The sequence below is a fragment of the Alosa sapidissima genome, chromosome 8 (assembly GCF_018492685.1).
Source record: "Alosa sapidissima isolate fAloSap1 chromosome 8, fAloSap1.pri, whole genome shotgun sequence".
Taxonomy (NCBI): domain Eukaryota; kingdom Metazoa; phylum Chordata; class Actinopteri; order Clupeiformes; family Clupeidae; genus Alosa; species Alosa sapidissima.
Genome location: NC_055964.1, coordinates 33,272,407 through 33,299,378, shown reverse-complemented (window position 1 = coordinate 33,299,378; position 26,972 = coordinate 33,272,407). Strand labels below are relative to the sequence as shown.

General features: G+C 45.7%; 1 protein-coding gene across 2 annotated transcripts; it reads left to right on the top strand.

Annotated features, from left to right (window-relative positions):
* Nucleotides 1–537: 537 nt before the first annotated feature.
* Nucleotides 538–26,972, top strand: lrrtm4l2 (leucine rich repeat transmembrane neuronal 4 like 2). 2 transcript variants are annotated; one of them, XM_042102336.1, is made up of 3 exons: nucleotides 538–865; nucleotides 9,584–11,166; nucleotides 26,828–26,972. In XM_042102336.1, exons 1-3 carry the CDS (start codon nucleotides 862–864, stop codon nucleotides 26,891–26,893), a joined length of 1,653 nt encoding a protein of 550 aa, XP_041958270.1. In that variant the 5' UTR covers nucleotides 538–861; the 3' UTR covers nucleotides 26,894–26,972. The 2 variants fall into 2 exon arrangements, with proteins under 2 accessions (XP_041958270.1, XP_041958271.1); XM_042102337.1 differs by lacking the exon at nucleotides 26,828–26,972 and having other exon boundaries at nucleotides 9,584–11,229.

Genomic DNA, 26,972 nt, shown 5'->3' with positions numbered 1-26,972 from the left:
AGAGACTGTGGATCTGCATTTTGTATGCCTGCCTCTTGCAATCAGCTGAAGGCCTAGTATGGTTACTGGAAACAAAATGTACTGAATCAGGTTGCTCTACTCTCTGGAACCATTCTAGACTTGATTATTTTGGAATACAGATTTGCTTGATAAGCACATTCTGGACATCACCAGAACTATGACACCAGACGCCTTTTCTGTTTTTTTAACTCAATTCTGCCAAAAGCATGTTATGTTGTCATTTGGGTCGTTTTTGCCCATACAATATCAGTGGAATTCGCAGAGAATTATATACCTTATTTTCACCTAAAAATCAATTCGCATTTGAAGTGTTACCTTCGGGGGTTGGTTTTGTAGTGGGAGGGAGAGAGTGCGGGAGAGCGGGAGAGGTCGGCGTGGCTGTTTTTGTTGGTGGTGCCCATCCAAACCACAAATAACATCACAGGCACTTTGTCCAGCCTACTTCATCCGCTGCCTCCGCCAACCTTCGGGATTACTGGCGGCTGCTTTTCTCTGCTCCTGCCGCGAGAGCAGCGCTCGTGCCCGTTCACGGATGCCCGGGATTCTTCACCGCTGCGGCTATTATTATCAGCATTTATTTCACAGGAAAGGAACAACCTGCCACCTCATGTCATGTTTATTCGTTGTATATTTAAAGATATGTTGTCAACCGATTTCGAGGCACATACACATTTCGTGAAGCCTTGGCTGACTTGACAGCTGGGGACAACATATCGTTGTGTCCAGTACACGGTCATGCGTGTACCTTGGTAATTTTGCGGTTTAAGTTTCACTCCTTATCCGACGGAACATTGGGGATAGCAGAAATTGTCGGTCTTCACCTGGGAAAGACGCGGAGCCATGGGTGAGTAACATTAGTACTAAACTGTGATTATGGGGGGGGGGGGGGGGGGGGGTTAATTAGTGCATTTCCCAAGAATGGGAAAGTATACATTTATTTTCGAATCCGTAAATAAGTCCGTGGCTTCTGCTATTTTCCCCACCACATGGGCATTAAGTTTGCGCTTGTGCCTTTGCACCGTCTTGAGCATCCCTACCATCTTGTTTGTTAAATTGCTCTGTGGCGTTTGTGACTGTTTGTCTAAGGTTCATCTCCGACCGGCACAGCGCACGATAGTACATTACGCGCGCTGAAATCCTACGGTGAGCTTCTGGTTTGCGAGCATTTTTTATAGTCGCTGCACCTGTTGGTCCAAGCAACTCACAACCGATGTCTCTTATTGAAATGACAGCTCGTTAAACGCTGCTCATCTTTACATTTAAACATTCCAGACGAACGCGTGCATGTTCCTGATTAGTTGACATAATTTGTTTGTATGTAGGGTTAAGTGTCCGCAGTATCATAGGCTTTTCAAACCAAGTGACCATTATGCAGTAAACTATGTCATGTTTCACATCGAGTAGGCGGTATAGATAGCAGCAGGAATTAGAAGTTGGCATGTTTCAAGTGTTTTCTGCACTCCGCGTTCAATTGCGTGGGATTTGCGCCCATTTAGGCTACTGTGTAAATGCATCTCTCTCCATGATCACTCACTTGCCTGCATATGCATTTTTAAACCTTGGCTGAGAAATCTTAATCAATTACAATTAAGCAGTTGGCCAGGCGCCTGCAGCCACATTTGATTTGCTGTAATGGAGTTATTTATTAGCATATGGTAGATCATATTCAGTGCCGGTCCAGAGAAATGGCCGCTGGGCTTACAGATCCCAACCCAACTAGCACAGCTGCCTCATGGGCTGATCTGAACCGGCAGGACACAGGGGTGGCCCTGATTTGGTCATTTCCTCCTCTGGCTGTCCAGCCCTCTTTCCAGCCCACCCGCAGGCCTGGGGAAATGATACACTACTGCAACATCATTATTTTAACTACTAACACTGACCTTCAACTCCTACTCTAATACAGCAATCCTGATATTTAACTCTTAACACTGATCTACAGCAACATTGATTTTTAACTCCTAACACTGATCTTCAACTCCTACTCTAATACAGCAACACTGATTTTTAACTCCTAACACTGATCTTCACTTTATAATACAGCAACTCTGATATTTAACTCCTAACACTGATCTTCAACTCCTACTCTAATACAGCAACATTGATTTTTAACTCCTAACACTGATCTTCAACTTATAATGCAGCAACTCTGATCTTTAACTCCTACTCTAACACAGAAACATGTATCCTTAAATGCTAACACAGATCTTAAATCCATACACTAATGACCCTTAACACTGATACAACAACACTGACCTTTAACTCCTACTCTAATACAACACTCATCTTTAACACACTCACTAACTCACTGAAGTTGATGTTTAACTCCAACAGGACATTAATAGCACTCATCTCTATCCCCAAGAGCAGCATGGTATCCTTAACACTATTGCAATTCTACACTATTACAAGAACAAATTCCGCACCATCACAGTAACACTGATCCTTAAAACTATGACAATTCCGCACCATCACAGTAACACTGATCCTTAACACTATAACAATTCTGCACTATTACAAGAACAAATTCCGCACCATCACAGTAACACTGATCCTTAACACTATAACAATTCCGCACCATCACAGTAACACTGATCCTTAACACTATAACAATTCTGCACCATCACACTAACACTGATCCTTAACACTATTGCAATTCTGCACTATTACAAGAACAAATTCCGCAACATCAAAGTAACACCGATCCTTAACACTATAACAATTCCGCACCATCACAGTAACACTGATCCTTAACACTATAACAATTCTGCACCATCACACTAACACTGATCCTTAACACTATAACAATTCTGCACTATTACAAGAACAAATTCTGCACCATCACAGTAACACTGATCCTTAACACTATAACAATTCTGCACCATCACAGTAACACTGATCCTTAACACTATAACAATTCTGCACTATTAGAATAACACTGATCCTTAACACTATAACAATTCTGCACCATCACAGTAACACTGATCCTTAACATTATAACAATTCTGCACCATCACAGTAACACTGATCCTTAACACTATAACAATTCTGCACTGTTAGAATAACACTGATCCTTAACACAATTGCAATTCTGTAATACCGTACAGAACACTGATCCTGCCCTCTCTCCTTCAATGGAGGATGAAGGTCAGTCAGCTGTTATAATAATAATAAGTTCATTTTATATAGTGCCTTTCTCAAACCCAAGATTGCTTTACATTACATTACATTTTAGCAGACACTTCTTGACCAAAGTGACACATATGTCAGCTATATTACAAGGGATCACATTGTCCCCAGAGCAACTTGGGGTTAAGTGCCTTGCTCAAGGGCACAACCGGTGGAAGCCGGGAATTGAACCGACAACTTTCCGGCTACTGCACGCTAGCCCAGCTCCTTAACCGCTACACTACCACCACCCTACAGGCTACTGCACGCTAGCCCAGCTCCTTAACCGCTACACTACCACCCTACAGGCTACTGCACGCTAGCCCAGCTCCTTAACCGCTACACTACCACCACCCTTTCTGTTTACACAGGGGAAGGAAAATACAACAAACAAACACATATAAACTATGGAGCTATGTGTTGGGTGTGGAGGAGAAGTGATCATTAAACAGAAAGGTCTTGAGATGTGCTTTGAAGAAAGGAAGAGAAGGACAGTCAATGGCATGTTATGTTATGGCGCAAGGCCTCATGAACATGTGCCCGAATCACAGAATTCACTTAAAGGACCAGTCAGAGCCTCTCTAGCTGTTTTAAAGGTGAGATGAAGGTGAGGGTTTCACACAAAATACCTGCCGCTCTAAAGCAGGTTAGTTTTGTTAGCGCCACATATGGAGTTGGATAGCTGACGTGACGTCACACAGGTGGTGGTCTTACGGATGGATGGTTGGCTGCTGTGAAAAGGTGTCTCATTTCCTGGCTTCCCTGCTCAATGCATTAAGCCTATGAAGCTTGTCTTTGCTTGTCTAGAACAAGATTACTAGAACATTACTACAGTATCAAGAGAGTACCCTGATACTGCACAACCTTCGTCTCCGTCTCCCTGTCTGAAAATACGCTGTGAGCAGCACCATACGCCTCCTGACTCACCCGTGCTATGGACCCTTTCAAGAGAGTTCCATTATCAGCATCATAGTTGGCCCCACAAGACTTCCGTTTTAACATTCCATATGTTATCTTAATGCAGAGGAAGTAGATTGGGGCCCAAATAGAACGTTCAAGCATTGTTTTTGTTTACCTTGTTGAAAGGGTCTATAGTCCCCTGGTATCACTGTGTCTGGCATAAATCTGATTTACTATCACAGTAATTCAGTGAATAGTGTTAAATGTGTTGATGAGTTTGGCAGATGGTGTGTGACTAGCTGCTAATTCATTCAAAATCATTTTGGTAAATGGCTGAGAAGATCTGCACAGTGTGGGAATTCATATAGACCGTAATTTAGAAATATATCAGAAAAGATCAACAACGATGCAATGAATAGCGACATGCTACCAGAGAACATTCAACAAACTATGAACCATATGCAGCACATGCTGAATATAGTATAACATGACTATCAGTTTGTATAATCTCTATAGTCCTTATGGTTTTAGAATAGTGACCCAAACACATGCTATAGTTCTGTATGTTCCATTTACATACAGTCCTCTTGTGTTCTCGTGCTCATTCTCTTGAAAACATCACTGTTGAGTGCATGAAGCATTCAGAAATGCTTTTATAATCCCGTAGGTTGTCCTGATTTTCCAGTGGAAACGGCTACTCAGCCAATCTCATGCTGCTGTTTCTCGATGTTTAAACAGCAGTCATTACACAGTGCACACAGAAGCACACAGCCCACTCCTCAAAGCCGCAGCTGGGGGGGTAATTATCCACATGTATTTCAGTAACATGACTAGGAATTATGGAGTAGTTTTACTTCTAATCATGTGTATGGTGGTTCTGTAGAGTGTATTTAGTTCTGTAGAATGGAATATGTTTGGTTCTGTAGAGTGTTTGGTTCTATAGAATGGAGTATGTTTGGTTCTGTAGAGTGTTTAGTTCTGTAGAATGGAATATGTTTGGGTCTGTAGAGTGTTTGGTTCTGTAGAATGTGTTTGGGTCTGTAGAGTGTTTGGTTCTATAGAATGGAGTATGTTTTGTTCTGTAGAGTGTGTTTGGTTCTGTAGAATGCGTTCTGTTCTGTTTGGTTCTATAGAATGTGTTTGGTTCGTAAGTGTGTTTGGTTTTGTAGAACATATTTGGTTCTGTAGAATGTGTTTTTGTTCTGTTTGGTTCTATAGAATGTGTTTGGTTCGTAAGTGTGTTTGGTTATGTAGAAGGTATTTGGTTCTGTAGAATGTTTTGTTTTGTAGATTGTATTTGTTTCTGTGAGTGTGCTTGAGTGTTCTTGGTTCTGTAGACCATTTTTGGTTCTGTTCCTGAGCGATCGCTGCTCCTGCCACTCCTGCTTTCTGGCAGAGTGACTGAGAGAACTGCAGCAGCAGTCACAGTCAAAAAAAGTCAGCAAAGACGAAATCTCTGCTATAGAGCCTGAATACACTCTTAGCCTTGAGCATTATCAAAATCCCAGACACACACTTTTTTTGTGTTTAGAAGACTGGTGTAACTGAAAACAATGTTTACATGAAATGAGCCGTGATGTACAGTATTTACTCTAAATGTCATTATCTCTGCAGCAGCTTGCTTCTGTAATGTGTGCCTGTGACTGACGTCTTCAGAGGAATGCTCTAAAATTGTTCTGTGGGTGGGAAGGAGTGAGAGATCGGCCGTGAGAAATGAGAGTACGTCTGGTTTTGTGTGTGTATGTGTGTGTGTGTGTGTGTGTGTGTGTGCGTTTGTGTGTGTGTGTGCGTGTGTGTGTCTGTGTGTGTGTGTGTGTGTTGTAATGAGTGTGTGAGTAGGGTAAATCTGATCTGTGTGTGTATGTGTGTGTTTGTGTGTGTGCATATATGGTAAAGAGTGAGAGTGTGTGTGTGAGAGTTAAAGTGAGAGTAAGTCTGTGTGTGTGAGGTCAGGGGTGTGTGTGTGTGTGTGTGTGTGAGTTATACTGAGAGTAAGTCTGTGTGTGTGAATCAGGCTGCTGCTGTGTCGTATATCAGCAAGTTGTCCTGACAACGACAACCACTGAAGATAATCACAAGACTTGTGATTAGCGTTAGCCTCAGATGAATGTTACCCTCATACAAATGTTAGCATCAGACTTAACTTCAGACGAGCCGTAGCCTCAGACTAGCATAAGCATCAGACAAGAGGTAGCCTCAGACAAGCATTAGCATCAGACAAGAGGTAGCCTCAGACGAGCATTAGCACCAGATGAGCGTTAGCCTCAGACGAGCATTAGCCTCAGACAAGCATTAGCATCAGATGAGCGTTAGCCTCAGACGAGCATTAGCATCAGATGAGCGTTAGCCTTCGAGAGCCTCAGACAAGGCCAAGCCTTAGCATCAGATGAGCGTTAGCCTTCGAGAGCCTCAGAAGCATTAGCCTCAATTAGCGGCGTGCCGCAGCCTCTCTGCCAGCCACTCATCTCTGTTAGGAGGAATCTAGAGCAGCGAGTGTGCCCTGGGGGTGAGAAGTCGACAGAACATCATCTCATAAGTCATCTCGGCTCTGAACACCGCTCCCCCTACATCGCTTGAGATATTGTCACTCTGATAATCCATTCCACCCCTGGCTGCCTACACTGGCTGCTGCAGCGTATCCATGTCTCTGGGCTATGTTATGAAAGCTATTGAACACAAGCTCACATAACATCAATTCTCTTCTTTCCTTATTTCTTTTATTTTTTTTTTCTTTATTTATGCAAAGGCTACATTTCTCCTCTTAATTTGAAGGCATGTCAGCCCAGGGGTTTCATTTCTTAATTGATCTCTCATTTATTCAGATGATTTATTCATTAGGACGGCTGCAGCTCTCTGCGCTCTCCCGGTTTCCTACCCCATCCACCGCGCGGGTCTCCAGTGAGCCGCGCGGCATCGGCTGGCTCCTCTGATGAGCATCTGCTGGGCATTAATCACTCCCTCAACAACCAGCCCCTCCTCTCGGCAGTGGCCACCTCTCCCCAGACTCCCACTCATTAAGCACTGCTGCACTCATTCACTCAGTCCTCTTCAGAGCCCCAGACAGTCCCCTGGCGGCGGCGGAGAGGCCGGTTGGCCCGCGCAGGGTCATGTTGGGACAGCCAGCGTCCGCTGCACCCAGGCATCCGTCGCAGACAAGCGTCCACCGTAATCAGACAACCACTGCACTCCTCCACTGAGGGCCTTAGCTCATGCTTATATGGTACCTTATCCATTAAGCCCCACTATGATCTGGGCTCAGGGGAACCACCATGTGTGTGTGTGTGTTTGTGTGTTTGTGTGTCTGTGTGTGTGTTTCTGTGTGTGTGTGTGTGTGTTTCTGTGTGTGTGTGTGTGTGTGTGTGTCTGTGTGTGTGTCTGTGTGTGTGTGTGTGTCTGTGTGTGTGTGTTTCTGTGTGTGTGTGTGTGTGTGTGTCTGTGTGTGTGTGTGTGTTTCTGTGTGTGTCTGTGTGTGTGTGTGTGTGTGTCTGTGTGTGTGTGTTTCTGTGTGTGTGTTTCTGTGTGTGTGTGTGTCTGTGTGTGTGTCTGTGTGTGTGTGTGTGTTTCTGTGTGTGTGTGTGTCTGTGTGTGTGTGTGTGTGTCTGTGTGTGTGTGTCAGCGTCTGCATCTGTGTGTGTAAAGGATGTCATCTGGGGGAAGATCTTTAGCTACAGTGCAGCATGGCGCTACTGCACACACAGGATTGATGAGTGTTCAAACAGCGCAACACGCCTCATTGGTCTGCGCCGCAGCAACACCAAACATCCCCGCTTGTTACTGTAGGTGTGTGTGTGCGTGTGTGTGTGTGTGTGTGTTTGTGTGTGTGGGGATGGGGGGGGCTGTGAAAGGTGAGTTTAATTCGTGTTGGTATGTTTATTGTGTGTGTGTGTGTGTGTGTGTGTGTGTGTGTGTGTGCATAGCTGCTCTAACGGGCAGGGAGATGGATGAGAGGCTGATGGGTGCTGGGAGATGTTGGCATCCTCTGAATGGCGCTTTGCTGTGAGCCGACAGCGGATGTGAGTGAGAAAGCCTGTCAGATATACTGCCTCCCCTCATCCCTCATACTGAGGAAGATCACTGTAAAATAGAAATGTGAAAAAGTCTTTTATTGACACGTTTGTTTGCTTGCAGTAAAAACCGCAATAACTCAGAGTTTGTTGCCTGTCATCAGCGTAGACAAAAGGAAACTTTTGATTTAGTTCCAGCGGCATCAAACGGCAGCCAGACTAAAGTTTAGATCAGGTTCGCTCATGGATGATTCATGTTGTTACCCTACCCTAGTTGTAATGTCTGCACAAATTAGCTGAAATGAAACATAGCTTTCTTCTCAGTACATGTCATCCTTCAGTTTTAATGGGACTGCAATCCCCGTTGGGCTCATATACAATCCTCCAACCCAACGTCACGTGTGCCTGTTTCTAAAGTCCCTGCTGCCGAATGTAAACATGTCGAGCCACATGTCTGATGAGATGTGATTCATTCCGCATGCGTGTGTCTCCCTTATGCACTGCGATGAGTCTAAGCGATGAGTGTAAGCTAGGATGTCCTGTGTCCTAGGATGGAGAGATGCTTCCTTGCATGTGTGTCCTAGGATGGAGAGATGCATCCTTGATGCATCAAGTGTGCTGTGCTCTTCAGGGGGCAGCCATATGCTTTAGGCCAGTGGTTTTCAAAGTGGGGGCCGCGAGGGGGTGCCAGGGGGGCCTCAGCAAGTTGGAAGGAAAAATAAAAGCAATAAATAAATACATTTGAACATTTTAAAATATACCTATTACTATTAGGGTTGTTATACAATACCATTATAATAATGTGTCGCATAACTGAACATTGTATTTTCCATGATAATGACTGTGAATAATAGTAGAGTGATAGCTCTCATATAGCAGAAAGCCCCAAATACAATTTTTACACACTCCATCGCGAAGTGTTTGTGGCTAAAATAATTATTAGGATTAGCTTAATGTATTTTTACATTTGCCGTAGTATTGTCGATGGGTTTAATAACACATCACGGGGGTCCTTGGCCAGAACCTAGTGGTATTTGGGGGGCCTTGTCGTGGAAAAGTTTGGGAACCCCTGCTTTAGGGGAAGCAGAGGGGTTACATTACTCAGGCCGAGGCCTAACTGCATACTCTCCAGAGCGGCTCGCGTTCCTTCAGCTTGTTCTGTGCTTGTACGTCCTGTAGTATTATACTGTATTACTCAGGCCGAGGCATAACTGCATGCCATGCCATGTTCTCCAGCGCGGCTCCGCGTTCCTTCAGCTTGTTCTGTGCTTGTACGTCCTGTAGTATTATACTGTATTACTCAGGCCGAGGCATAACTGCATGCCATGCCATGTTCTCCAGCGCGGCTCCGCGTTCCTTCAGCTTGTTCTGTGCTTGTACGTCCTGTAGTATTATACTGTATTACTCAGGCCGAGGCCTAACTGCATGCCATGCCATGTTCTCTAGCGCGGTTCCGCGTTCCTTCAGCTTGTTCTGTGCTTGTGCGTCCGCAGGGCTCCGGGCGCGGGACAGCTGGCTGTCATGTCTGCTCCTGCACGCCTCTCTGCTTCCACTGCTGACCGCGGCCGAGAGGACCTGCCCCGGCGCCTGCCGCTGCGAGGGGAAGATCGTTTACTGCGAGTCGGCGGAGTTTGACGGGCTCCCTGGGAACATCTCGTCCGGGTGTCAGGGCCTCTCCCTGCGCTACAACAGCTTCCTGAGTCTGCTGCCCTACCAGTTCAGCCATCTGAACCAGCTGGTGTGGCTCTACCTGGACCACAACTCCATCAGCACGGTGGACGGACAGGCCTTCCAGGGCCTCCGACGGCTCAAGGAGCTCATCCTCTCGTCCAACAGCATCGCTCACGTGCAGAACGGCACTTTCTACAGCGTGCCCAACCTGCGCAGCCTGGACCTGTCCTACAACAAGCTTCAGGCCCTCCTCCCGGGATACTTCCAGGGCTTACGCAAGCTCCAGAGCTTGCACCTGCGCTCCAACAGCCTGACCACGATCCCGCTGAGGACATTCCTAGAGTGCCGGAGCCTGGAGTTCCTGGACCTGGGGTACAACCGCTTGCGGTCGCTCTCGAGGACCACTTTCATTGGCCTGCTGAGGCTGGCGGAGTTGCACCTGGAGCACAACCAGTTCTCCAGGATCAACTTCTTCCTGTTCCCGCGCCTGTTGAACCTGCAGGCGCTCTACCTGCAGTGGAACCGCATCCGCTCCGTAATCCAGGGGTCGCCCTGGACCTGGTACACCCTGCAGAAGCTGGACCTGTCGGGGAACGAGATCCAGACACTGGATCCGGAGGTGTTCCGCTGCCTCCCCAACTTAGAGGTGCTCAACCTGGAGTCCAACAAGCTGAGCAACGTGTCCCAGGAAGTGACTTTAGCCTGGATCTCCGTCACCACCATTAATTTAGCCGGCAACGTCTGGGACTGCAGCGTCAGCATCTGCCCCCTGGTGGCCTGGATGAGGAATTACAGGGGCACCAGAGATGCCACCATCATATGCAGCAGCCCGAAGGCCCTCCAGGGCGAGAGGGTCATGGATGCTGTGAAGAACAACACTATCTGTGAGGAAATCGTAACAGAGATGCCCACCCCCCCTGTCCCCGTGGTGACCAACCCCGCCCCCCCTCCCTCCACCACCCTGAGAACCACCACAAAGCCCCCCCCAGCCCCCCCGATCCAGCGCCTCGCCCCCCCAGTGGTGGTCCCTGTCTGGCCCGATCAGCGGCCTGCTCTGCCCCCCTCCACGTCCCCAGGTGCCCCTCCATTCACGCCGGAACCCGACTTTGAGCACATGACCTTCCACAAGGTGGTGGCGGGCGGGGTGGCGCTGTTCCTGTCGCTGGCGCTCATCCTGCTGGTGGCGTACGTGTCGTGGCGCCGCTACCCGGGCAGCATGCGCCAGCTGCAGCAGCACTCCATGCGCCGCAAGCGGCGGAGAAAGGCCCGCGCTCCGCCCGAGCACACCATCAGCTCGCAGCTGCAGGAGTACTACCTGAGCTACGACCAGGCCAACGCCGACACGCTGGACTCGCTGGTCAACGGAGCCTGCACCTGCACTGTCTCTGGCTCCCGTGAGTGTGAGGTATGACCCCCGACCCCCGACCCAAACAACCACGCCTCAGGGCAGCGGGACTACTCCTGCCCCGTACCCCCCCTCCCCCCATCCTCCCCCCATCCTCCTCTGTTCCAGAGCTCACTAATGGGGGTTTACACAGTGCGATTGGGCATCCGGACCAGCTCAGAGGTTACACACACACACACACACACACCCACACACACACACACACACACACATGCGAACTCCAGAGAGGCACACACACACACACAGGAGCCAAGCTTCTGTCCAATCAGAAACAAATGTTCACAGCCGTCAGAGGACCTGTAGTCACTACAGATTTTTTTGTCATTTTCTAAAATGAAGATGGAAGGATTTGCGGTAAAACACAGAGCTATTTCAATGTGACGTGCTCATTGTGTACTATAATTACATCCATATATGAATGTGATGTAATCATTCTGTGAGACATTAATGAAATGGTTTTGTTCATTGCAATGTTCATTCTGATGTTCAACATGTCTCTCATGTCACGCGTTTTTATTTTCCTTGCATGGTTGTTACTGTATGTTCATTGTGGATATGTGGTGCAGTATACGAACCGCCTCCACCTCTCTGGAATCACGCCGATGTCGTTCACCTGTTCGGCTCACATGGTTGTCTCATTTCATGGAGATCAATAGCACCAGTGGCAATGTGCTTGACTCTCAAAATGTTCTTGTGTTCCATTCATAAAATGTTGTGTACTGTATGGATGTGTTTTTGTATGGAATCATGTTTTTGTTTACAGTAATGACAGAAAAAACATATTGTGATTTTTTTATGTGAAGAATTGTATATAGTTGCACAAGTTAATAAAATATCACCAGGTCTTATATCTAAAGTGGAGGTCCATGTTAGATTCCATGTCCATTAGAACCCGTATGTGTAAAACAACACAGACAGTGTGTGTACATGTGTGTGTTTGTGTGTGTGACAGGTAGACAGGGTCTTGAGTAACACTGACTCTGGAGTACATTCTCCTGGTGACAGGGTTGGTCACACACACACACACACACACACACACACACAACCACTCTTCTGGTGACGGGGTTGTTTACACACACACACACACACACACACACACACACACACACACATACACACAACCACTCTTCTGGTGATGGGGTTGTTTACACACACACATAGAGCTCACTAACGGTGGTTTAAACAGTGCGATTGGGCATCCGGACCAGCTCAGAGGTTACACACACACACACACATACAGTACACACACACAACCACTCTTCTGGTGACAGGGTTGGTCACACACACACACACACACTGGTGAAAGGGTTGATCACACACACACACACACACAACCAACCACTCTTCTGGTAATGGGGTTGGTCACACACACGCTGTTGAGGGGTTGATCACACACACATACCCACACCGATACAACCACTCTTCTGGTGAATGATTGATCACACACACACACTTCCAGTGAGGGGGTTGAGCACACACACATTTCATTGGTTAACTAGAATGTAATGCCAGAGGAATTACAATAGTGGATGGGAAGCTGCTGGCTTAATGTTGGTGGGGAAATTCCTTGAAAAAAAACCATTAAATCACTTAATCTTTGAGTTCATACAAACCCTCATACCAAAAGACCTTGTGTGTCAAGGCGTTCTTGAGATATAACACTCAAGGTGTTTTTGACCTTGACATTTGACCTTTGACCTCCAACATCAATTCACTTCATCTTTGAGTCCATACAAACACTCATACCAAATTTCAGGCATGTATGTCAAGGCATTCTTGAGATATCGCACTCAGAGTGTTCATTGACTTGACCTTTGACCTTTGACCTCCAACATGAACTCACTTCATCTTTGAGTCCATACAAACACGTGTACCCAATTTGAAGCATATCCGTCAAACCGTTCTGGAGATATAATGCTCAAAGCATGAGATATGGCTGTGACTATTTTGACACACGGGAAACACTTAAACAGGATGTGTAGTTTTAGGGAGCACCAGATTGTATGCATTAGAAGCTGAGGCGGTTGAATTCACAGGTGACACCTGTGTCAGTGTTCTAATTAGCCTGGGAACTACTCTGGGAGCTTAACAAGCGCAGCTGCCTTTAGGCCGTTATGACATCAAAGCCTTTGAAGTTTATGGGGGAAAAATGAGCTTTTTAACATTTTTAATCCCCTATTTAAGTATAACTCTTGCCCCACTCCAGACCTTCAGAACGGTTATTTCAACATGTCTGTACGTTAAGCGGTTAGAGTCGCATTAATTCTTGAAAAGGTAAAAAGAAAAAAAGGTTATAATAAGAAGAAGCCAGGAGATTTCAAGATAGTGGATTCCATCCACTATAACTAGAAATGCAATTCCGAGGAATTGCACGAGGGGATGCAGTCTGCTGGTTAGGATGTTGGTGGGGCTGTTGAGCTTGCTACTAGCTGGTTGGTAGGGTAATTGTGATACCTGCAAAGGTGCTTTTGGAGTAACCAAATTTGAATCTTGTGTGACATGACATTCTTCAGATATCACACTCAAGGTGTTTTTGACCTTGACATTTGACCTTCAACCTCCACTTCATCTTTGAGTCCATAAAAACACTCGTACCAAATTTGAAGCATGTACGTCAAGCCGTTCTGGAGAATGCTGAATGCATGAGATATGGCTGGGACTTTTATTTTGACACACAGGAAACACTTTAACAGGATGTGTAGTTCAGGTAGAGGTAGATTGTATGCTTAGAAGCTGAGACAGTTGAATTCCTCACAGGTGACACCTGTGCCAGTGTTCTGATTAGCCTGGGAACTGCTCTGAGAACTACTTAACGAGTGCAGCTGGCTCTATTATGACATCACAGCCCCCATTCAAGTCTATGGGGGAAAAATACACTTTTAACAAAGAGTATAGAAGTAACAAGAGGCGAAAATCAATAGAACGTCCGATTGCAACAAACGCACCCATAACCAAGCTGCAGCTCCGCCATTTTGGACTGAACGCAACACAACTGTCATAGAACTTAATGATATCGGTCCAGATTAAAAAGTTTCTTACAGTATACAAAAATATATATATCTAACCTTTTCTCATACCCTGAATTCCCCAACTGTCATAAATCGTGTTGAGAAATGCAAAATATGATGAGTAAGGCTATACATTTATTCATAATAATTTAGCTTCCAACAGATTTGACAGATGGAAATAGGCACCCACCAGCCCAGCAAACTCCTAGCGTGATAAACAAAATTGGATATTTCAGGCAGTAAAAGCCCCGGTAAGAACCAAACCAGATTTGGTTCAAATCTACACACCTATGGCTACTGAAAAATGTAAGGTTAATTTATCAAATGTTATTTTGAGGTATTAAAAAACATTGTTGTTTTAGAATTTCCGAACAAAAGGGGTGGTAATTGATGCTTTGATTTACGAAGCTGAGCAGGGCCACTGATTGTAAAGTAGCCTACTGTTAAGAAAATGGATCGATTTCTAAGAGAAATGAAGTTGGTAGGCTATGTAAGATTAGCCTATTTACCTTTTCATCCAACGTATGTCCCCCGTTGTGAAATTATTGAATTATCGTTTTGCCGCTTGCTGATAGCCATGTATGCTAGTTAGTTAGCTTCTCTAGTCATTCCAGTTGACAGGCTGGCTAACGTAGCTTGAGCTAAGTGATGGCCGCCTATTCTGTTTCCAGTTTAAACATAGGCCTACTGTATTTTCAAGTAGACTTACAGTCCGGAGGGAACAGTGATGGAAAGTAAACTTTTATGTTGTAGATTAAAAATCCAAGTCTTTCTGTCAAACTTGTTGTAGATCTGCCCAGTGAATGGACATGATCTGTAACGTTAGCCCATGTATTGTATGTAGCCCTACATAATATTGCCGTTTAATTTGAGCGGTGTGATATTCAAATATTTTTTTTTCTTATACATATGACCTGTAGTGTTTAAAAGTGAACTAGTGGTTCGAAATTGAGCACAATATAGTGACCAATCTTGCTGGTTTACGTTGACATGTTCTGATTGAAGTCAACGGCCATAATGGCATGATCAGTCCAAAATGGCGAAAGCGCGACAGCAGCGCCAACTAGAGTTTCGTCTCTTGTTACTTCTATACTCTTTGCTTTTAATTACAAATATCTCAAAAAGTATAAACTTCTCAAAAATGAAAAACGGATAGGACGGTAAAGCCTTGGAAGATCTATGGAACGTTTTTTTAACCAAATTTGTATGTTAAGCGGTTTGGGCTGAATAGCGCGCACAAAAAGGTAAAAAGAAGAAGAAGAAGAATCCGGATTTCAATAGAGGGGATGCATCCCCTCTAATTATCTAGAAGCTGAGCTGAGCTGGATCGGTTAATTCTCTAGAGCTGCTAGCTGAGCTGGATTGGTTAATTATCTAGAGCTGAGCTGAGCTGGATCGGTTAATTCTCTAGAGCTGCTAGCTGAGCTGAACTGGTTAATTATCTAGAGCAGCTAGCTGAGCTGGATTGGTTAATTCTCTAGAGCTGCTAGCTGAGCTGGATCGGTTAATTCTCTAGAGCTGCTAGCTGAGCTGAACTGGTTAATTATCTAGAGCAGCTAGCTGAGCTGGATTGGTTAATTCTCTAGAGCTGCTAGCTGAACTGGATTGGTTAATTGTCTAGAGCTGCTAGCTGAACTGAACTGGTTAATTCTCTAGAGCTGCTAGCTGAACTGGTTAATTCTCTAGAGCTGCTAGATGAACTTAACCTGGCAATAGCCAGAGGAATTTCGCTCCGCCTAGCTCCACTCATCCATCTGGAACCGATCCATTGAAGTGTTGCTTCAGAAGGCTGGGCCTAATCAAAAAAATGCTTGCATATGATTGAATAAGCCACTTGTCCGTCATCTATTGAGGTGCTACTTCAACCACTCAAATCGAAGCCAACCCGTGACGCTAATAACAGACTCACAGTCGCTTCTACGCTGTCACATCTATGAAACTCCCGCCCTGCGTCCTGATTGGCTAAACCATAAAGTTGGTTGGAGAAATCACTCTCAATGGAAGAGGTCCCAGATGGATGTGAGTGAAGCTAGGTGGAGCTAAGCGGAACGACATTCATCTGGCTAGGGTCAGGTTAAGCTGAACTGGAGCTGGATTGTATTTCTACTCTCTCTGCTAGCTGAGATGGATTGTATTTCTACTCTCTCTGCTAGCTGTGATGGATTGTATTTCTACTCTCTCTGGAAGTGATTGGTTCTGGTTTGTTTGGTATTCCTGGAGGTCTTCTGCTCTCTCTGTAAAAGCTTATCATGGAGAAATGAGGTTATTGGGACGAGACATAAGAACAAATCCTTTTAGAACATGTACTGTAGGTCTATGTTGTGTTGATTTTAGTGGATGGGGGTCTCCATATGTTCTGTAATTTAAGGCTATCTGGTTTATGGTAGCTCCATGCGTTGGGTATTCAGGCCTACCAGCATATCATATTTTTTCTCTTTACAACTCAAGGCTGTAGCTAGGGGGTGTCTGCAGTCGTCATGGTGATGTGTGTTTTTCTGCAGTCTTCTGATAGAACGGGAGACTGTAAGCTGTAAGCTGAAGCATTATTCTTTCATTATAATAATGACAATGATAATAATATCTCTGGTACAAGCACAAAACTTTCAATAAATCCATCGCCAACAGGACAGTCTCTCCTGCTGTTGCGTCCATTGACAGTACCTTTTTTCCATATTCGGTAATCGACTTGTACAGACTTTCTCCTCACAAGATTGTGGCGACATGAAGAGGAGATAAAGCACTGACTGTACAAACAGCATTTTTTTTCACAACAGTCTTTACAATTACCCAAGGCTTGAAAAAGTGATTTATTTTGACATAGCGAAGTTGCCCCCAAAGGCTATGCTATACGCTATTCATATAGCATCTCATTATCATCCACAAATAGACCCGAGGGTGTTGTTAGACCCGAGGGTGTTGTTAGACCGGAGTTCCCCTTTATGAGGAACGTTGGTTTTAGTCTGTGTGTGTATGTGTGGCCTTTATGAAAACCAGTGGTGTTAATGTGTGTGTGTGTGCATCTGTGGCCTTTTTAAGGACCAGTGGTGTAAATTTGTAGTGTGTGTGTGTGTGTGTGTGTTGGGGTGGGGGAGGTAACTCTGTGTGTGTTTGTGAACATGATTATAGCTCTCCACTGCTGGTATTTCAGTGAGGGTCTGATCCTCATTCGACACTACTTCACCTAGTGTGAGTTTAATGAGGGAGTTTTGACATTCAGATTGCATTAAGCAGAGCTGGAGTTTGAGCAAGGTCTTTCTGAGCACAGCAGAGTGGGACAGCAGGGACGCTATGTGTGGACGCTGGTCAGTTAACAGACAACATTGAATCTATGTGTGGACGCTGGTCAGTTAACAGACAACATTGAATCTATGTGTGGACGCTGGTCAGTTAACAGACAGCAGGGAATCTGTGTGGACGCTGGTCAGTTAACAGACAGCAAGGATGCTGGGAAGCTATGTGTGGACGTGTGGGTGGAGATGTGTGTTTGTAGATGTGTGTGTAGACACTGGTTAGGGGGTCTGACCTCAGATGTGTGTGTGGTGTGTGTGGACACTGGTCAGAGGGATGGACATCATCTGCAGGCTTCCACAGGCAGGCGTGGTGACAGGCGGTGACAGCAGTTCTCCTCTCTCACTTCTCCCTCGTTTGGGCGGTCAATTATTCAGTGTCCTGCGTGCAGTGAACTGGCTCTCTCGTCACTGTATACACTTGTATGTGTGAGTGTGTGTGTTTGTGTGTGTGTGTGGGTGTGTGTGTGTGTGTGTGTGTGTGTGTGTGTGTGCGTGTGTCACAACAGAGAGAGACTTTACACTTTAGTGCTTTGGTGAAGTAATGTTCCAGTTTTTTTTCTCGTTTTTTTCTAGAGAGAGAACTATGTTTATTGGCTCTGGTGTAATCTGGTGGAAGTGACTAAAATTAAAGTTCGTTTGAAAAGTTTCTCTGTACAAATTTTGGAGAAGCTCTCCATTTCTTACATTATACATGTTTGTAAAGATTTCATGATGTCTTTGGAGGAGTGAGATTTATGAATGGCTGAACTCCTTTATCTCCAGACTCTCCTCTCCTCTCTGAAGCACACAGGCAGGGCAGAGAGTGTCACAGGCAGACGGTTTTGTTCCCTGTCAGTCAAGTTGGAATGAAATAAAGATTAAGGCTTCTAAGGCTTCTAAGCACACACACACAAAGGCATGTTTTATAAATAGTATTACAGAGCACAGCATCAGAGAATAAGTGTGCTTTTGTTCCTCTAACCGAAGAGAAGGAGTGGAGGAGCATTATCTGTCTCTAGTATGGTAATGCAGGTGCTATTAACCCCCCCCCCCCCTCACACACACACACACACACACACAGACAGGCAGACACGCACATATGCACACAGACAGAGACACGCACATATGCACACACACACACTTAAATCAAATGTTAATTAGCGTTTTTAGAAAAGGGAAAGTGGACCATAGATATTAGAAAGCTAGATCCCTCATGGACTGTCGAGTTCTATTAGGTGGCATGGTAATCGCGGCTGCCATATTGGTGGGGGGCAACACCTTTACTGTCTATGGGGGAGTGACAGCAACACCTGCCGCAATCAGAGACACCTGTTTGATTGCCAGTCAGAGTCACATGCTCCTCCATTGGCCTCCAGTTATTGTTGCCCCCACCAAGATGGCGACGCTATTTACGTACGTTCTGGAGCCCAGTGCGGTATCTAGCTTTCTAATATCTATGTTCTGGAGCCCAGTGCTGTATCTAGCTTTCTAATATCTATGTTCTGGAGCCCAGTGCGGTATCTAGCTTTCTAATAGACCTCTCCAGAATAAGTCCCGCCTCCGTAACTTCCGTATCCATCCAACTTCCGGGCGTCGATTGTCTATAGGAAATAACATGGCGTTTCGAAATATCATACCGGTAAAACATCTGTAGGTAGCGAAGTAGAAAAAGCTGCTGGGCAGATTGGCCTACACACTTCTGCCATCTAGCTTCCACTGGATTTTTTGATTGTCGGTGCCGTTTAAGTAGTATACTATACTAGACTATACTACTACTATACTATACTATACTAGACTATACTACTTAAACGGCACCGAAAATAAAAAAATCCAGTGGAAACTAGATGGCAGAAGTGTGTAGGCCAATCTGCCCACCAGCTTTTTCTACTTTGTCACCTACAGAGTTTGACAGGTACGATCTTTCAAAACGCCATGTTATTTCCCATAGACATTTGACGACCGAAGGTTGGATGGATACGGAAGTTAGGAGGCGGGACTTATTCTGGAGAGGTCTATATCTATGATGTGGACATCGATGACATCATCACAGTTCCCCCTAAGTGTTTTCATTGGATGTCTGTAATGACCCAGGAGGCGGAGTATGAAAGCGTATAAATTTGAGGTGACAATCATTTCATTGTCCTTTAATCAGGTGGGAGGCGGCGCTACTAATGACAAGAAGGGGCTCCTCTGACCAGGGAACCTGTATGAGATTTCCACCCCCCCCCCAATCACACAGAGTGCTGCTCATTTGCGCCATTAACATGTGGTGCAGCAGACCGCTACTGCTCATTTGTGGCTTAGACAGCAACCACACTGACCAGGTTTGTGCTCTGCTGAAGTCTGGGAATAACTCCTCTGTACGGGGGAAGGGACAGATGAGGGGGGGGGGGGGTTGCGCTTGTTAAAAACTCCCTTCGGCACTCTGTGAAAACGGTTCATCAGTCTTAGACTGCAAGAGGCTTATGCCTACATTAACACGCTCTACAGGCTCGGGTGTCCATCCCCAGACAGAGACAGCCAATGGGTTAAAATGAGATCTCTCTCTCTCACTCACTCTGCCGAACAGAGACAGCCAATGGGTTAAAACGAGATCTCTCTCCTATTATGCCTATATAGGTTAGAACATGATGATCTATCAGAACAGCTCAACACATTATGCCTATAGGTTAGAACATAAGGGTCTATCAGAACAGCTCAGCACATTATGCCTAAAGGTTAGAACATGAGGATCTAGGAGCTCAGCACATTATGCCTAAAGGTTAGAACATGAGGATCTATCAGAACAGCTCAGCACATTATGCCTATATAGGTTAGAACATGAGGATCTATCAGAACAGCTCAGCACATTATGCCTAAAGGTTAGAACATGAGGATTTATCAGAGCAGCTCAGCACATTATGCCTAAAGGTTAGAACATGAGGATCTATCAGAACAGCTCAGCACATTATGCCTATAGGTTAGAACATGAGGATCTATCAGAGCAGCTCAGCACATTATGCCTATAGGTTAGAACATGAGGATCTATCAGAGCAGCTCAGCACATTATGCCTATAGGTTAGAACATGAGGATCTATCAGAGCAGCTCAGCACATTATGCCTATAGGTTAGAACATGAGGATCTATCAGAGCAGCTCAGCACATTATGCCTAAAGGTTAGAACATGAGGATCTATCAGAACAGCTCAGCACATTATGCCTATAGGTTAGAACATGAGGATCTATCAGAACAGCTCAGCACATTATGCCTATAGGTTAGAACATGAGGATCTATCAGAGCAGCTCAGCACATTATGCCTATAGGTTAGAACATGAGGATCTAGCAGCTCAGCACATTATGCCTACACACACAGAGCAGCTCACTGTATTGTACCTGTAGTTTAGAACCAGATCTCTTCCTCTCTCTCCCACTCTCTCTCTCCATCTTTCTACCACTCTCTCCCTCCATCTCTCTCCCTCCATCTCTCTCTCTCCATCTCTCCCTCCATCTCTCTCCCTTCATCTCTCTGCCACTCTCTCCCTCCATCTCTCTCCCTCCATCTCTCTGCCACTCTGCCACTCTCTCCCTCCATCTCTCTCTCCATCTCTCTTCCACTCTCTCCCTCCATCTCTCTCTCTCCATCTCTCTTCCACTCTCTCCCTCCATCTCTCTCTCTCACTCTCACTCTGTGCCGCTCCCATGTCCGCCCCCCCCCCCCCCCCCCGAGCAGCACTCCCTGGGTGAAGCGGGCAGGGTAGGAAATTAAAGTAGGAATCCCGGTAGGATTAGGAGAGCAGATTAAAAACAAACTCCTTTGCCAGTGCGTTGAGGCTATTTATATGAGGAGGTATCAGCCCTAATCAGGGAGGGGCGGAAGGTCGCGCTCGTGACCCATCCACTAATTAAACACAGACTTAATCTCCGTCCTGCGCTGCTGCCAGCAGGCTACCCAACACCCCCCTCGTCTGCTCAGCCGCACCTGCTTCCACAGCGCAAACGGCTTTTCTAGTACACTAAACTAGTACAGCCTTCCACAGCGCAAATGGCTTTTCTAGTACACTAAACTAAACTAGTACAGCCTTCCACAGCGCAAACGGCTTTTATAGTACACTAAACTAGTACAGCCGCTCCAACCTTCCACAGCGCAAATGGCTTTTCTAATACACTAAACTAGTACAGCGCAAATGGCTTTTCTAGTACACTAAACTAATACAACCTGCTCAGCGCCAGCACGCTTCCCTCCAACAACATCAAATCAGGAGCCCTCAAGCTTTCACTGGGCCTTCAGCTGATCTGTGTGTCTCTGGGGGCCTTCAGCTGATCTGTGTGTCTCTGGGCCTTCAGCTGGTCTGTATGTCTCCTGGCCTTCAGCTGATCTGTGTGTCTCTGGGCCTTCAGCTGATCTGTGTGTCTCTGGGCCTTCAGCTGATCTGTGTGTCTCTTTAGATTAGATCTTTAGATGATCTTTTTATCTCTCTGTCTTTAGTTGATCTCTCTGGGCTCTGTCTTTAGTGGGCCTCTCTCGGCTGACCTTTGTTTGTGGGCCTTTGGCTTGTTCTGTGAGAGTGCTGTACCCCACCGCAGGCCTTTAGCTGATCTCTCTCTGCCTTTAGCTGATCTCTCTCTGTGGGCCTTTAACTTAACTCTCTGTGTATTTAGCTAATCTCTCTGGGGCTTTGGCTGATCTTTGTGTTTGTGGGCTCTCAGCTTGTTCTGGGAGTGTGCTGTACCCCACCGCAGACCTTTAGCTGATCTCTCTGTGGCTCTGATAGCTAATCTATCTGTGACCTTTAGATGACCTCTGGGCTTTTAGTTGATATCTCTCTGTGAGGCCTTTGGCTGATCTCTCTCTGTGAGGCCTTTGGCTGATATCTCTGGTGTTTAGCTTATCTATCTTTACATTTAGCTCAAATCTCTGGGCCTTTGACTGATCTATGCCCTCAGCTTGTTCTGGGAGTATGCTCTATCCAACAACTGGCCTTTAGCTGATCTCTCCTTGCCTTAGGCTGATCTCTGGGCCTTTAGCTGATTTATCTCTGCCTTTAGCCGATCTCTGGGCCTTTAGCTGATCTCTGGGCCTTTAGCTGATCTCTCTCTGCCTTTAGCTGATCTCTTTCTGCCTTTAGCTGATCTCTGGGCCTTTAGCTGATTTCTCTCTGCCTTTAGCTGATCTCTCTGGGCATTTACAGTAGATGATCTCTGTGGGCCTTTAGGTCTTTAACCTCTTTAGGGATCTCACCTGACATTTTTTTGCAAACACCTTCCTCAGCGGCAAACGCCTCAATCATATCACGGTTGATTTGCTCAATCTGGTCTTCTTCCGTGGACCAAGACATCACACAGATCACCTGGGTAAACACAGACCACCTCCATGTCCTGTATTATATCCATAGTCTTTCACTAGTCTCGTGTCCGACGACAGCAATGGACACCACTACTGGTAATATGTCCTTGTGAGAGAATCTCCTGCCGTTACCCATTTTGTCCAACATGACTGGAGTATCCTATACTGTCCTCTGAGTATCCTCCAGTGTCCTCTAGCAGACGTCCATGTGAGCCTCGTCGCTCCACTGGCCCGGTCCCTGGCGTCGTGTTTTACATTGAGGACCTGCAGTGGAACACCCCCACGAGAAGCCATTTGCTGCATAGGTACGTGACCTTGTCAGAGCAGCAATTATAGCGTCCAGCGAGAGCTGTCCCGAGAGGTGCACCCCATCCTGTGGCAGAGGCTGCATGGGATTAGTGAAGAGGCCCTCGCTTGGCAACAGACACAATTATAAAGGCTCACGCAGGGCCAGCCCCCCAGGGCTCTGCTCTGACAATCAGCCCGGCAAACACAGACAGGCACAACCCGCATGTGAACACACTGGCCCACCTACACGCTTCATTCGTCATAGGGATGTGTGTGTGTGTGTGTGTGTTGGGTGAGCACAGCTACTTGTCAAGAACTGCATGTATATCCATGCCAAAGTATGTGTATCACCACATCAGTGTGTGTGTGTGTGTGTGTGTGAAAGAGAGCGAGACAGAGAGAAAAAGAGAGAGAGAGAGACGACAGTGCTGTGTGTGTGTGTGTGTGTGTGTGTGTGTGTGCGTGTGTGCTTGTGTGTGTTTGTGTTGTGTGAGCACAGCTACCTGCTTGGGAAGAAATGCATGTCCATATCACCATATCAGGGTGTGTTAGTGTACCTCTGCCAGAATGTGTGTGTGTGAGTGTGTGTGTATATTTGCTGTTCTGTCTGTCAACACTGTACCAAGCCTACTTCCACCGTTTTCCCCTTCAGCCCGGGTGACGAACTCTGAAGGTTATTGTTTTGACATGTTTATTGTTTTGACTTGTTTATTTTGTTTATTCTGTCTTGGGAGGAATTTATGTGCTCCCTCGCTACAACCAATTGGAATTCAGCATGACTCACACTGTCACTCAGCAGCACAGATGTCCCACACACACACACACACATCACTCTCTCTCTCTCATACACACACACGCACACACAAACACAGCACAGACGTCTCTCTCTTTCTGTCTCATTCTCTCTCTCTCACACACACACCCTCATGTCTGCAGGCCCAGAGGCTCTGCTCAGCTGAGAGGCCCTGGGGGTGGGTGGGGGGGGGGGGGGGGGGTTGATTAAGGGCAGCGGATTGGCCTCTAATGGGCATTTAGGCCACATAAGCACATTTAATCTCAGTTAAAGCACCACACTGCCCTGATGACTTATTTATGAGCCAGTAATTACTTAGGCTTCCACACAATACATCTGCAACATTAGGGTGTTTTACTTAAAGAAAGAATGAGTTACTTAGAAGGCAGAGAGAGCTCAGCTCAGAGCTAGAGGAAACCCATACTCAACAACAACAACACGTTACATTTATATAGCACTTTTCTCAACACTCAAAGCGCTTCACAGGGAACTAACCACCACTGGCTGCTGGCTCAACTACAGAACCCTGATCTACCATACAGAACCCCACACCCCTCTACAGAACCCCACACTCCCCTACAGAACCCCACACTACCATACAGAACCCCACACCCCTCTACAGAACCCCACACTACCCTGCAGAACCCCACACTGCCCTACAGAACCCCACACTACCATACAGAACACCACACCCCTCTACAGAACACCACACTACCTTACAGAACCCCACACTACCATACAGAACCTCACACTACCATACAAAATCCCACACTACCGTACAGAACCTCACACTACCATACAAAATCCCACACTCCCCCACAGAACCCCACACTACCATACAGAACCCCACACTACCATACAAAATCCCACACTACCGTACAGAACTCCACACTACCATACAGAACCCCACACTCCCCTACAGAACCCCACACTACTATACAGGACCCCACACTACCATACAGAACCCCACACCCCTCTACAGAACCCCACACTACCCTGCACTACCCCACACTACCCTGCAGTTATATTGTAACCATACAAACATTATGTTAGCTTTTCTATATGCGCCAGCTTGTTGTCTTTGTGAACTAACTTGCTTTGTTAGTTCTCCACTGTCCACACTGCTGATTAGCGAAACCACCGAAGCACTGCCAAAATCAAGTCCATGAACATGACATCACCATTATTTCCCATCTTTCATCTGCTAGCTCGCGATCTTCTGTCATGATGTTTAAAACAACCTTTCCAAAGTGAAATGAAAGCAAATAACGCCATTTATTATCCGTGTTCCTTTCATGTACAAATACAAGTACATCATTGCAAATAATAGAGAATATGAGTATAGCTCATGGGTCACTTATAAATAGCAAGACTAATAACATGTTTTCATTCTAGAACACTGTAGAACTTTAAGAGAGACTAACATGTTATCATTCTAGAACACTGTAGAACGTTAGGAGATAAAGAGCAGGGTCGACAGGGTTCCACAAACTCAAACACAGTCCATGAATAAATGTCATGCTATATGCAAAAATCACTTAAAAAACCACAGTCAGTTTGGTAGTGGTTGCACAAGCCTTTTCAAACATTCAACTTTTTGACCACATTTACTTAATGTGACAATGGAAAAGCCTGTATTTCACCGCCATTTAATATGTCAAGATACACAAGATTTAAGACTTGTACAGAATGGCACACAAATAGACATGCCAGAGTTCAGTAGGCCTACAAAATTCTCTCAATAGAGTAAAACGCACTGCACTGCTGCAAAGCAATGTCTCTCCTTCTCTTGCACTGACCTACCGTAGATGACAGACAGAGCGTTGAGCCAATCACAAATGAGATAGATGTTTGAACATCACTCTGGAGGCGGACCCGGCCCGGCTTTGGGCCAGCTCAGTGTGGTGCAGTCAAGTTGTAATGGAAACAGAAATTAGCGTGGTACATCTTGGCTTGACGCGACCACAAGTGGCAATGCAAAAGGGCTAAGAGAGACCATCCAGCCGTGACAGCTGCAGACCGTCCTCATCAGTATGCGGAGCGTTGTTGCAATGACTCTAATGGCAGGCTAAAGTGATTGTGTAAGCAGTCGCTCTGTGGAAGTGATTGAGGAAGCGCAGCGTCTCTATGGGAGTGGGGGGCTGCCTCTCCAGGCACAATGAGCGGGCCACACTGACAGGTCGACTTGATGAGCTGGAATGAAATGGCATCAGATGAGTTTCCATCCACCTTCCTCAAAACACATCTCCAAAAGTACTTACTTACACATTACCACTTCAGAATTAGAAACACAAAACTCGTACTATAAAAAGTTAGGAACATTATATCAGCAAAAATATTGAATGACTTTCTATGAATAAGTAAGCCACAAGTTTGTCTTCCCATAAATCCCATGACTACACATTATGCAAACTTTTACAATTAAAAGATTAAAGTCTTAGTGCACACTAGATTTGATTTCACTGTGAAGTCAGCTGGATTTAAAACAGACTAAAATTGTACACACAGTGTCAAAGATTGCCATATCTTAGGCTTATACATTGTATACTATAACTACTTCTATAGTATATAGTATAATATACATACTTATTTGGTATAGTATATAATTTCAATGTTTTAGATACATGGTTCTATACTATAATCTCGTATTTAAAGTTCATCATCCCTGTAATTCGTGTCTATTTAGTGCAGTGTGCAGAAAGCAATCAGAAAAATAAGGATGAATATTAACTTTAAAACATCTTACCTAGACTGAGAGGATGTTAACCATGACAAAGTCAAGCCATTAACCAAGACACAGATAAATGACTGTGGAGCAGTAGTTCTCTCTACATGCAAAATGTACACGAATGGCATAGCGTTTGTGTTTAAATTAAGGATGATGGATGCTGGCGCTCAGGGCTCTGGGTCTGTGTGTTTGCGGCTGATGATAAATTATGCACACTGCCTGATCTCATTTGTTCTCTGCCTCTTCCCCCAGGCTGAGTACCCGAGCACGAGGCCCCTACCAGGTGCCTGGCTGGGAGATATCCTCACCATTCACTGAGTGCTGGAGCTCAAACGCCATCCACAAGCTCCTGGACCTCCACCACCACCACCACCTCCCACACAGAGCCTGGATCTCC

What these genes read in the sequence shown, in the direction of transcription:
- lrrtm4l2 (XM_042102336.1), top strand. An exon ending in CTGGCTCCCGTGAGTGTGAG is followed by an intron (nt 11,167 to 26,827) that starts GTATGACCCCCG and finishes CTCTTCCCCCAG; the next exon opens with GCTGAGTACCCGAGCACGAG.